The sequence below is a fragment of the Myotis yumanensis genome, unplaced genomic scaffold (genome assembly GCF_028538775.1).
Source record: "Myotis yumanensis isolate MYYU_CA2020_CCGP unplaced genomic scaffold, mMyoYum1.0.hap1 SCAF_3, whole genome shotgun sequence".
In the NCBI taxonomy this organism is placed as follows: domain Eukaryota; kingdom Metazoa; phylum Chordata; class Mammalia; order Chiroptera; family Vespertilionidae; genus Myotis; species Myotis yumanensis.
The window spans coordinates 184,508,155-184,521,682 of record NW_027223754.1 but is presented as its reverse complement, the minus strand read 5'-3'; the positions used below and the strand labels follow the sequence as shown (position 1 = coordinate 184,521,682).

General features: G+C 40.4%; 1 protein-coding gene across 15 annotated transcripts in view; it reads left to right on the top strand.

The window, feature by feature from the left end:
- PLEKHA5 (pleckstrin homology domain containing A5) overlaps nucleotides 1–13,528 on the top strand; it is a 218,561-nt gene that overhangs the window by 180,427 nt on the left and 24,606 nt on the right. For 8 of the 15 annotated variants that reach the window (XM_070410612.1, XM_070410613.1, XM_070410620.1 and 5 more), the window contains 3 exons: nucleotides 2,787–2,849; nucleotides 5,364–5,444; nucleotides 5,580–5,729. In XM_070410612.1, the coding sequence (XP_070266713.1) occupies nucleotides 2,787–2,849; nucleotides 5,364–5,444; nucleotides 5,580–5,729 (294 nt within the window). Of the gene's footprint in view, nucleotides 1–2,243; nucleotides 2,280–2,786; nucleotides 2,850–5,363; nucleotides 5,445–5,579; nucleotides 5,730–13,528 lie in introns of all 15 variants that reach the window. The other 7 variants (XM_070410610.1, XM_070410611.1, XM_070410614.1 and 4 more) reach the window with 1 other exon arrangement.

Here is a 13,528-nt window from a genome sequence, read left to right as displayed (position 1 = left end):
CAAGTTTGCATAACACACTTCTCTAATTGAAGCTGGAGCAGTGCTCAAGCTCATCTAATTACTACATGGCCACTTTTATTTGCTTTTCTAATGTTGCTGAAGTACTGCAAACCCAGAATGTTTGGGGGACTTTTCTCTTTTTTTCTAAAGATGACTTTGAAAAATGGTAAAAAGGCCGAAGCCGGTTTGGCTCAGTGGATAGAGCGTCGGCCTGCGGACTGAAGGGTCCCAGGTTCGATTCCGGTCAAGGGCATGTACCTGGGTTGTGGGCACATCCCCAGTGGGGGATGTGCAGGAGGCAGCTGATCGATGTTTCTCTCTCATCGATGTTTCTAACTCTCTATCTCTCTCCCTTCCTCTCTGTAAAAAGTCAATAAAATATATTTAAAAAAAAAAAAAAAAAGAAAAATGGTAAAAAGTATTGCCACAAAACATTATTTTATGCAGAATTTTATTTAATCTGAAGATTAATGAAATTACTTTTTTTTTTTTTAGTAGTAGGGTTTTCATATTGAGGACTAAATAACAAATTTCTTTAATTCTAGGTGGAAATTGTTTTTTTAATAAATTATATCTATCTTTTCTTAAGCACAGCTTCAGTAGTTATCAGTAATGACAAATAGGTCATGCTTAAAAATTAATTATTTAAAGGATAATCTTGTTTTCTTTACTCTTCTCCTGACAGGTTATAAGCACTGGATAGTGGAAGGTTGATTATTTTAAGAATTTTCTTAATAATGAATATCTAACAATGATATCTAATAATGAATATTTTTATTGAATAATTTCATAAAAGGTTTAAATAAATTTTTCTGTGATACTTTTTAGGTACAACAAAAATTTAATTTGTGTAAATAACATTCAGATATCCATAAGGATATGTCATTCTAAAATTATAGCTACATAGTACGTTTTTCTTTTTTATACTATGCCAACTGTTATGAAAATAAATGTACAATAATATTCCGTAGATAAAAATGTTATAACAATATCAAAAATATTTATTACAGGTTACTAAGTTTTCATTTAAAATTACTAGTCTTTCTGCTGTTGACCCATGGATGTAGGATACAATTCATATTTCAATCTGGATGTGTCACTGTCCACGAGTTATGTTCAAATTACACATTCCATTGTTTAGTAAAGCTGCTCTGCATTTAACTTTAAATATTAAATAAGCAAAGTATATTTGAATATTTAGTATCTAAAGGCTTTATATCTTTTAATTCTTATAAATGAAAAAATTTATTTTGTCATATTATTTACATTTTTGTCATGGATCTAAGCAGTTTAAAACTTATTTTTCATTGATAGGAGTATACATCCTTTTCTTGGATTTAGGTGCTTTAATTTAGAATGATAATTGACACTCCTCAGAACATATTCAGCGATCTTTATTTCAAAATAGTGCACAAGTATTGACTTTGGTCATTAAATTCATTTTTCATGTGATGTTCATTTCTATGAAAGTTTTGTGGTTTACAATCACTGTGCATACTCTTAAATTGTCACGGGTTCATTTGCATGAGGTACGTGAAAGTCGTGTCTTGAAATGAAACATGAAATCCAGGATTATTATTATATGTTTGGAATGCTGACATTTACCCTGATTCCCACATTTCCAGATCCATTCAAAATTATCTGCTATTTAAATTATGCCTCCTTCTAAAGTTGTAACTGTCAAGCAGTTTTTTTAAAGAAAGGGCAGATATACATATAATTTATACTGTCTTATACATTTGTATGTGTATATATGAAATTTAATTTTCTAATGTAGAATGTAGTTGGGGATACTTTACTCCCATCCCCACTTTGAGAAAAAGTGTACCATTTAGTAAACATGCAATGAGCCCCAATTAAATTTTTCCACTGTGTGTTTGTTACTGTCTAGCAGTCAATATAAACTCTTAAAACAAGAGAGATAGTGAAATATTGCCTGCAGAGGCTGTGATGTGATCTGTGTATAACCAACGGGGGTGGCTATTGAAATCTTGGTAAGCACAACCAGAAATGAGCATTTGTTTGACCAAAAGATATTTGGAAGAAGCTGAAGAAACCATGTTTAAATACACTGAATAATTATTTACAATATAATAAAACAAATGTTGTCAGTGAACATATATAAGTTTTTTTATGAAATTTGACTTTCATAGTTTATAATATAGGCTTTCAGTTTTATAAGGTTTTGAATGATTTTTTCCTCTTTTCAATTAAACCCATACTTTTCCTCCATTATCTTTTAGTTCTTAAGACAGAAGAACAAGATAAGTCTATATTGTGTATGTGTGTTTATATATTATGTATCTGTATACAATATGTTATAAGCTTTGTTGGTAAAATTGTAGTAAGATGTGTTGACATTTGAGTGTACACATGCACAGTTGTGTGATTATGTGTATACTGTGAAGGACAGTTTTGACGTTGAAATATGCCTGATTCAAATTATTTGATTCAATATAGTTGCTACAATTGTATTTGTCAATTTTCATTAAAATGTGTGTCTTACAAATGGAAAATGTAAGGTACTGTATAATTTTGTGTGACCAGCTTATTATTTTGTTTGATAAGCTGAAGTTAACACCATTTTTTATGTATCTTGCATATTGTATCACTGTGAAATATTTTTCTATTTTTGTAATCTCTGTTTGAATTAAACTTCTGAAAGTATAAGAATCATTAAAACCCCATTTTTATTGTTATATAAACCCAAAATATTAACTATAGGCTAAATGAGTCTGTTTTTAAATATTAGTGTTAAAGTTGCTATATGACATTTTTCCTTATAGCTGTCACAAGATGAATGCAGAGGCACCTTATACAAATACAGACCTGACGAAGTAGATATTGATGTAAGTATTACTTTGCTGTGTATTGTCAGTGCTGTCATATTCTCTGCCAAAACATTGTAAATAAAGCATGACAAAAAAATCCCTCTTCCTTTTCTGCCCTGCAAAATGACATCAAATGAATTAGCATTTTCTTCTTTTGCACTTAGATTGAATCTATTCTCCAGCAATCTTCACCCCCCCATAGTTAGCAGTCAAATATATTAATAATCACATATGTGAAAGTAAAAGACTATTTCATTAAAAATTATGCAGGACTGAGGACAAAGTAAAATTGTCTAAATGTTTTGGAGAAAGTATCCACCTCTACAAATTCTATCACTCCTTCCTTTTTTATTACTTAAATTTCATATTTTTCTAATCATATGTCAGATCGATAGCTTGCCATGCAGTCTTACTTATTTATATCTCATTCTTCCCTCATTTCCCCTGGTTTTATTCATTGAGTTGTACCTCTTTCTCATTTCAGTTTACAGTAGTTCTCCCTTATCTGGTTTTGCTTTGTGCAGTTTCGGTGACCTGCAGTCAACCCAGGTCCAAAATATTAAATGAAATATTCCAGAAATAAACAATTCATAAATTTTAAATTTCATCCCATTCTGAGTATCATGATGAAATCTCATGCCACCCCACCCATCTTGCCTATGAGGTGATTAATTCATCCCTTTGTCCATCATCTCCTCCTTGCTGCATACACTCCCCACCTACTCATTCATCACTTGGTACCCATCTCAGTTATCAGATCGAATGTCAAGGTATCGCAACGCTTGTGTTCAAGTAACCCTTATTTTATTGAATAACAGCCCCAAAGCTCAAGAGTACTGATGCTGGCAATTCAGATATATCAAAGTGAAGCTATAAAAGTGTATGTATGTACAGGAAAAAACAGAGTATATGAACTGATGCCCTATGGATAAGGGGAGGCCACTATATCCCATTAGGTATGAGTTTTGTCTAACAAAGAGAAGGTAGTTACTTTAATCGATAAATGGCAAAGAAAGTGGAATCTCACATTTCTTATTTGTCATTATGCAATAGTTTGGGACATATTTACAGTTTGGGTTTTTATTTTCAGACCAGTGGAGAACCAGTTTATTATGCTATTGAAGTTTTATTAGAATATACTTTGATATTTTCATAATTTTATAAAAAAATGGGATAATACCAAGAATTTAAAGCATTAAAACTACTGAAAGTGCCCTATTCCATTTGGCTCAGTTGGAGGAGCATCATCCCATCCTACCAAAAGGTGGTGGGATCTATTTCCCGGTCAGGGCACATACCCAGGTTGCAGGTTCTGATCTCCAATCCACTGCTCAATGTTTCTCTGTCACATGGATGTTTTTCTCTCTCCCTCCCTCTCTCTAAAATCAGGTTTTTTTAAAAAAAAAAAACAAACTACTGAAAGTGATTTTTCTCTACTAGCAATATTTTTATTTGCATTGTTAAACAATTAGAAGCAATATTTTGTTTATATTCTTTTCTGAGAACATAACAGCATAATCCTATATAATAAAAGGCTAATATGCAAATTGTCCCCTCCACCTGGAATTTAAAGGGGTGGGGTGGGGCCGGCCCACCAACCGCCCTTGGCCCCTCCCCCCCCCAGCCTGCTCCACCCCCTATCGCCCCTCCCCCCAACCTGTTCCACCTCCTATAGCCCTCCCCCCACCCTGATGGGGGGCAGTGCCAGCCCGCCAACCTCCCACGTTCCCTCCCCCTGGCTGACCCTGCTCAATAGGGCCAGCCAGACCCCACTCATGCACGAGTTCATGCACCAGCCCTCTAGTTTTAAAAATACAAAAATAGTATCCAGTTGGTATTTTAAAGTTTGTAGGGGAAAAAATCTTAACCATGTTGAAGTGATTTGTTTAAAGAGACTGCTTGATTACTAAGAATATGTTGAATCATTTACGTCAGCGGTCGCCAACTGGTGGTCCATGAGGTCCGAAAGGTTGGCGACCGCTAATTTAGGTTACATAATATAATATATTATGTAATATAATGCATTATATAATATAATGTTTTTTCACTTTATATGCATGTTTTTTAAGCACTCTATCTTTTATAAGCTATATTTAAGTGTTTATTTTATTCATTGAAATAAAGATTGAGCCCTAGCTGGTTTGGCTCAGTGGATGGAGTGAGCTTCTGCCCATAGACTGAAGGATCCCCAGTTAATTCTGGTCAAGGGCATGTACCTTGGTTGCAGGCTCGGTCTCCGGTCCTGGTCATACCACGTGCAGGTGGCAACCAATTGATGTGTCTCTCTCACATTGATGTTTCTCTCTCTCTTTCTCCCCTTTCCTTCCACTCTCTCTAAAAATCAATGGAAAATATCCTTGGGTGAGGATTGACACAAAAAAAATTAAAGATTGACACAATTAGGTATTCCATAGCTGTTTTAAGTGTGTTTTCTTGTTAGAATCACCTCCAGTTACAGGAGTGATAACTAACCTACCTCCAGTTACAGAGAGGGGAAATTGCTAACAAAAGATATCTTCTATTACAACCTAGGCCAAGTTAAGCCGGCTCTGTGAACAAGATAAAGTGGTACATGCTCTGGAAGAGAAACTTCAGCAACTCCACAAGGAGAAAGTAGGACAATTATGTTTATTATCTATAATTGATGTCACTTTATATGGTTATTATTGGGACACTGTACTAACTGAAGTAAAAAAGAATTAATTCCATGGTGCAGAACATTAAATGTAATTATTTTTATTACAATAGTACACGCTTGAGCAAGCTTTGCTCTCCGCCAGCCAAGAGATAGAAATGAATGCCGATAACCCAGCAGCCATCCAGACGGTGGTGTTGCAGAGGGATGATTTACAAAACGGGCTGCTTAGCACATGTCGAGAACTTTCACGAGCCACTGCCGTAAGTAGCAGATTCTGTTTTCCTATTAAATCTCCCTGAAATATTAGGCAGTTTTTTTCTTTACCTACTTCTGTTTGGTTGGACTACCTTTAGAATTTATTTATTATTAGTAGAAATTAATTTGTTATTGATAATATAAAAAATGAAGGGTGGTCTTCATTTCTCTAATTAGTAATAGGCATCTTGTTTATTGTGAAATAGTTTTCATAAGAGATAAATACTCCTGTTTGTATATTATGCAAATGAAAAATTTTTAAATATGTTTAGATTTATTATAGTAAGGAAATAAATATTTTTTTAACTTTAACTTTAAGGGATAATTTTGAGAAGGTGGTAATTAGGTTCACTCAACCAACCATTTCAGTAAAAGGCGCCTGTGAAATGCTTTTAAGAACCTGTCAACATTATACTTCATAGCTGTAGTGTAATCTAAGTTTAGATGATAGGTTTTAGTAAGAAATATAATTAGCCGAACCTTTTAACCCACAGTCTTGTCGCTTTATAAAGAGTCTCTTGGGATTACTAAATCTAAAAGTCTTACGTACAGTTTATAAATTAAGTGTTTTATGAGTCTACACAGGCTGCTTTAGATCCTATATGCATTCATCTCTAAACATAGTAAGAGCACCTGCCCAAGCAGCCCTTTGAAAGAGAAATCCTCGCAAAAGCCACCTGTTACAGAAAGCTGCTACCACACCCTTGTCTGTAGCTTCAATGGGCTCTTTAGGGAGCAGCTACCTTTTAAGAAGGTCCACAGCTTAACTAAGAAAGGTCTTTTCAAGCTGGCAGGATTCCAGAGTCTCAACGTGGCTTCAATTCTAAACACTAAAATAGTATCCCAAACATGAGCTATTTTTGCCCTAGCCGGTTTGGCTCAGTTGGCCCGAGATTGAAGGGTCCCAGGTTGGATTCTGGTCAAGGGCACGTACCTTGGTTGCAGGCTCATGTGGAAAGTAACCAATCAGTGAGTCTCTCTCACATCAATATTTCTCTCTGTCTCTCTCCCTCCCTTCCACTCTCTCTAAAAATCAATGGGAAAATATCCTCAGGTGAGGATTTTAAAAAAAAAAAAAAAGGCTATTTTTAAATGAATATAGCGTGGTGTTAAATCAAAACTTAGATTTTTGTGATTCTTAAATACCTAATATTTAATACTAGAGGCCCGGTGCACAAAATTCGTGCACTTGGCAGGGGTGGGGGGTCCCTCAGCCTGGCCTGTGGCCTCTCACAGTCCGGGAGCCCACGGGGAGCGGGCCTAAGATGGCAATCAGACATCCTTATTGCTGCCTTGGAGGCAGGAGAGGCTCTCATCACCACCACTGCACTCACCAGCCGTGAGCCTGGCTTCTGGCTCAGTGGCACTTCCCCTGTGGGAGCACACTGACCACCAGGGGGGCAGCTCCTGCATTGAGTGTCTTCCCCCTGGTGGTCAGTGCACATTATAGCGACCAGTTGTTCTGCCATTCGGTCAATTTGCATATTAGCCTTTTATTATATAGGACTAGAGGCCCGGTGCACAAAAATTTGTGCACTCGGGGCGGGGGGGTTCCCCCAGCCCGGCCTGTGCCCTCTCACAGTCTGGGACCCCTTGGGAGATAACGACCTGCTGGCTTAGGCCTGCTCCCGGGTGGCAGAGGGCAGGCCCAATCCCTCGGTGCAGCCCCTGGTCAGGCTCAGAGCAGGGCCGATTGGGGAGTTGGGGCGCTGCCCCGTCATGCACAGAGCAGGGCGGATTGGGAGGTTGCAATGCCACCCTCAGTCATGCTCAGGATAGACTGATTGGGGGGTTGGGGCACCGCCCCCTGTTACACTCAAGGCAGGGTCAATGGGGAGGTTGCGGCGCCACCCCCTGTCACGCACAGAGCAGGGCCGATCAGGGGGTTGGGGCGCTGCCCCCTGTCACTCACAGAGCAGGGCCAATCAGGGGGTTGGGGCGCTGCCCCGTCACTAACAGAGCAGGGTCCATCAGGGGGTTTGGGGCGCTGCCCCCTGTCACTCACAGAGCAGGGCCCATCAGGGGGTTGAGGAGCTCCCCGCTGTCACTCACAGAGTAGGGCCGATAGGGGAGCTGGGACACCGCCCCCTGTCACACACAGAGCAGGGCGGATCAAGGGGTTGGGGCGCTGCACCCTGTCACACTCAGGGCAGGGCCGCTGGAGAGGTTATGGTTCTACCCTGTCACACACAGAGCAGGGCCCGTGGGGGCAGGGGGTTGGTGCGCCGCACCCTGTCACACACAGAGCCGCAGGGCAATCGGGGGATTGGGGAGCTCCCCCCCTATCAGGCACAGAGCAGGGCTGATCAGGAGGTTTGGGCGCTGCCCCCTGTCACGCTGATCCCGGTGCCGGGAGCCTCGCTGCTCTGCTGATCCCAGTGCCGGGAGCCTCGCTGCTCCGCTGATCCTGGTGCCGGGAGGCATATTACCCTTTTCCCATATAGAATAGAGGCCTGGTGCACGGGTGGGGGCCGGCTGGTTTGCCCTGAAGGGTGTCCTGGATCAGGGTGGGGGTCCCCACTGGGGTGCCTGGCCAGGCTGGCTGAGGGGCTGAGGGCTGTTTTCCCGCTGGCAGTTGACTAAAAGCTTCCAACTGCTCCCTGTTTTCTTTTTTTTTTTTATTCTGGGCCAGCTTTAGCTCTGAGGCCTCGCTGCTGAAAACATGGATACAATGTTGTGGTCCGGGGCTGACTGAAAGCCGGTTTTGTTTAGCTTCTTATTTGCAACATAGTAATAGTTGCTTAGAGTTGCAGTTGAGAGTCCGGCAAGTGAGGCGGGGAACGTTGGAGTCCGCAGTTCCTGGAGGAAGCAAGCCTCCCTGCTCGCTTCAGTGCATGGCTGCCGGCCGCCATCTTGGCTGACAGTTAATTTGCATAAGGATACGCTGATTAGCCAATGGGAAGGGTAGCGGTCGTACGCCAATTACCATGTTTCTCTTTTATTAGTGTAGATACTTATCCCTGATTTTAAAGTTATTTAAATTATCTCATTTAATGTCTATTACTTACACAGTGATGTTATAGGTGTATTTTTTAAGAGTTTAATATTCTTTCGTTTGTGATCTTGAAATCAGAACCATCTAGCTGTAGCATCCAGCACTCCAAGATGTGCATTGAAAATTGGATGAATTGATTGAACTGAATGATTTGCCCAACGTTACAAAACTAAGAAGTGCTGTGTCCAGAACACAAATCGGACCTTTTAACCATAGACCTGAAGACTTAGATTACGTAGATTTTTATAATCCCATATAATAAAACCCTAATATGGAATTCAACCGAACGGTGGAACAACCAGTCGCTATGACATGCACTGACCACCAGGTAGCAGATGGCTCAATGCAGGAGCTGCCCCCTGGTGGTCAGTGTGCCTCCCACAGGAGGAGCACTGCTCAGCCAGAAGCCGGACTCACAGCTGACGAGCACAACGGCGGTGGCGGGAGCCTCTCCCGCCTCTGCTGCAGGCAGGCGGTAAGGAGCGAGGGGTCCCTGGACTGCGAGAGGGATGTCTGACTGCCAGCATAGGCCCAATCCCCAGGGGGATCCAAATGTCATACACCAGGCCTCTAGTGTAGTCATGAAAATGAGTACACCTGAAATGTCTACAAGATGGTAATCAATTAATGATGGGTCGGATTTGGATAGGAAGAAAGGGGAAGTGAAAGGTGGTCCATACAGGACAAAATGCCTTAAATCACAGCACAGAAATGAGAATGTGGGAGACATGTCTGGAGAAGCAAGAATTGGAACTGCCGAAACCGGTTTGGCTCAGTGGATAGAGCGTAGGCCTGCGGACTGAAAGGTCCCAGGTTCGATTCCGGTCAAGGGCATGTACCTGGGTTGCGGGCACATCCCCAGTGCGAGATGTGCAGGAGGCAGCTGATCGATGTTTCTCTCCCATCGATGTTTCTAACTATCTATCTCTCTCCCTTCCTCTCTGTAAAAAAAATCAATAAAATATATTTAAAAAAAAAAAAAAAAAGAAGAATTGGAACTGACTGACTAACTGGAATTCAGGGATCCAGAATATGAGATTAGAAAGGGAAATGGGGCTAAGCTGTCAGTGCCAAACTCATGAAAACTTCAGTATTTCTGTGATGACCTGAGTCAAATCAAAATTTAGTTGGAAGCTATTTCATGATTGATATTGTGTTAGGGAATTCTGGGGATGTGCACTTAAATCTCATTAGGAGGCTTAGAATTGGCTCCATCTCAAGGTTAACTCCAGCACTGATGGAGGTTTATTAAAAATGTTTTAATAGAAATTAATCATGTTTTAGTATCCCGCTTTCTGGTTTTATCCTCTATAACCACTTTTCTGTTTTGTTTCTTTCCCCTTGCCTTCAGCATTATTCAGTGATCATTACAAAGCCTCAGTATGTTCTTCTAAGACATGTCGTACTGCATAGAATACAAACTGTGTTCATTTGTGCCTTTATGTAAAGTTAACGCATATTAGCAGCTGAAGGCTACAAATGATGCATAGCGTCATACTGGGCATATGGTGGACACTCAGTGGATGTTGATTAGATTTAAATGTGATTTAACATTTATGCCAGCAGAATCTCAAAGGAGTCTTCTGAGTCTCTCACAAGTGATTCTGGGCATTGGTTCAAATCTAACTTCTGAGGTATAAAAAAATAGAACATCAGAGGCATAACATTAAGGCATCCAATGATCAAACCTGGGTTTCAGAGAACATCTCCTCACCTGGTTGGCTACTTAGGTAGATAAAACCAGGATTAGCACAAGGTAAACATGTAAAGCAGCATTCCCTTTATGTTTTATTTAATTCTTGAAGCTATACCTCCTCTCCATGAGCCCCATCCAGCACACCCACATGCTTGTAAGCACATAGTGTTCTCTCCTCACCTCTACTTTATTTTATCTAAACCCGATTAGTGAGAAAGATCATTAAAGCAGTCTGTTATACCTTGGAATTTTTAGTTTGGATTCTCTGAAAGCAGACCCTGAGATGAGGAACTGGGTTCAGAAAGTTTAGGAGGAGGTTCAGGAACGGAAGCACTGAGTGTGGAGAGGGAGAGGGGAAAGCCAATGAAGGTTTCACTGCTGAGTCCGTTACCGCTGTGAGCAACGGGACCTCGGTCCCACCGAGGACTCTGAGAAAATGCAGAGTGCTTCAGGATTCCCCAGTGAGAGGCTTGCCACAGTGACGAAACTAAGAAGGAACAGAGTCGAACCAGAGTCAGCATCTAAGTCAGACGCTTGATTCTAGGGCTTTTGTACTTCCTGCTCCACCTCATGAGGCAGTCACATGTACTTTCTGGAACTTGAAATCAAATTTATATTTTCTTATAAAAAAAACACTAAAATCGGGATTTCAGGCATCAGAAGCAAGTTATAAAGGCCCCCAATCACCCTGAATCATCCTAGTAGAGGGCTTCTGTATTGATCCACTGTAAAACTATATGAAACAGTAGTAATAATCATATTTCTCCAGCAGTTATTCACTTCCGGGTTCATTATGAGTGATTTACAAGCACTTAATCCGAATAATACCCCCTTGACGTGGGTACTTTTATTACTGTGTCAAAGTGGAAAACTGAGACACAGAGATTGCAATTAAGTAGCATGTGTAGACTTCCATTAAACTGGTGTTCTAAACTTGATTGGAGATAGGAGGGCCATGAGTAAGTGGAGAATTTAGACTACAGTGGAGAAACTAGGCTTAACACTCCGGTGTGGGGTGAATTTCCCGCCAAAATATAAGATGGCGCAGGCAATTATTTAGGTTTCCCGCGCAAAATCAGGGATTTTTATGATACCTATTACCCCAATGGGTATGAAACGGTTCGCATACGCAGGTAGGTATCTTTGTGAACGGCAAACAAACAAATATTTGGTAATACGCAGTTACAATCGGCTTGAGTTTACACGTTTCCCGCACTCCACCGCAAATCTATATGAACCGAGTTAAGACGGCTCCCTCGGAGTACGCGCAATTCACGCGAGCCGACTTAACTCGTTTCCCCCACTCCAAGTGTTAAGATTGTAAACTTAAAGGGGCATGGAAGCAGTGAGAGACTTACACCAAGTGAAATGTCACAGATTGTGCTTTGAAGGATTTTAAGAGGGATGTTAAATACCCTGGTTACTTCGTGATTACGAAGCCACATCCCCGATAAAGGGACAGCCAGATGGGATAGGCCCCCTGGTGTGCTGCAATAGAAAGTCGCCAGCAACACTTAAGAGGTATTTTTACCAAAAAATCAAATCTGAATCTCAGCAGTCTCCATATCTAACTACGAATTTATAGGAAATACAGGAAACAAAAGCACGCTAAGCAATATCACAGGAATTCAATTAGCAAAATCTAAAGTAGGAGAACCTCTACAGAAAAAGGAGCCCATTTTCTTCAACAAATACGTAGCAAGGGAGGGGGGGGAGAGGTTGTTATAATTTTTTAGGTGTGTTTTTTAAATATATTTTTTTTGATTTCAGAGAGGAAGAGAAAGAGAATCATTAATTGGCTGCTTCCTGCACACCCCCTATTGGGGATCGAGCCTGCAATCAGGTTCAATTCCTGGTCAAGGGCATGTGCCTAGGCTGTAGGCCCGATCCCAGTCCAGGTTGTGTCTCTCTCACACCAGTTTCTCTCTCTCCCTCCCTCCCTTCCACTCTCTAAAAATCAATGGAAAAATTATCCTCAGGTGAGGATTGACCAAAAACATTTACTTGTTGGCTAAGTTGGGCTTTTTTATCCTTTTGCCATTCCTAAAACAATCCCACACATGTACACATATTTTTTTAAACTGTTATAACATATTCTCCAAAAAGTACACTAGTAAATGCACAGATATGCCTGCTATCCATATCAAGGCATTGAATTTTATTGCCTCCTCCCAAAAACACCCATCACTTCACTGTTAAACTATATATTAGCTTTGCCTGGTTTTGTATCTTAATAAAATATGATCATATAATATACCAGTATACTCTTTTAGCTTTGTGTCGTTCATCCATGTGGTTGTAGATTGCAAGAGTTCATTCATTCTCTTAACTGTATGACCTGAAACTTTACACATTTTTATTTCAAGCACTGTTGTCTATGGTTTTAAGATAATTGCCTATTTGAAAGTCATTAAAATCCTTTTAATTGCCTTGATGCACTTAAATATTATCTTCTTGAGAAAAAAAATAGTAAGGTCATATTTAAAGATTTTAACATTGTACTTGTATAATCCATTAAATTCTTTAATGACATACTCAGCCAGGTGTTGGAAGGAAACTGATGTTATGCCAGTGCCACCCCCTTTCTGGGGATCACCTGTTGACTTGTGTTCTGCCCACCTGTAATCATGTTTGAGGAGCCGAGAGATAATGGCAGAATTGGGAGGCCCAACAGGATTATAGGACTCGGGCCAAACGATACAGTGCAATGCGGGACTTTCCAGGTTAAGGAAACTGAAAGTATATTATGTTTCCTCACTCCTAAAATATTGGAAAAGTAATCTCTAGCTCTCAATCTCTCTTTCTCATGTTTCTGTAAGAAAAATGAGATTCCCACCATCCTAAAATGTTCTTATATTCAGCTGCCTCTACAGCACCTTTGGGCCCCCCACTCACCCCCCCCCTGAATTCTGGCTTTTCTATGAGATCTTGGGTGTTAGTTTGGCAATACCATCCTCCTTAATCACTGGCTGCCATTGGATCCATTATCCTCATTTTACACCCCCTGAAGCCTTCAAAAGCCCACTATTTAAATTTGCATGTGTATGTATGTGTATATGTATATATATATATATATATATATACACACACACACACACACACACACACACACA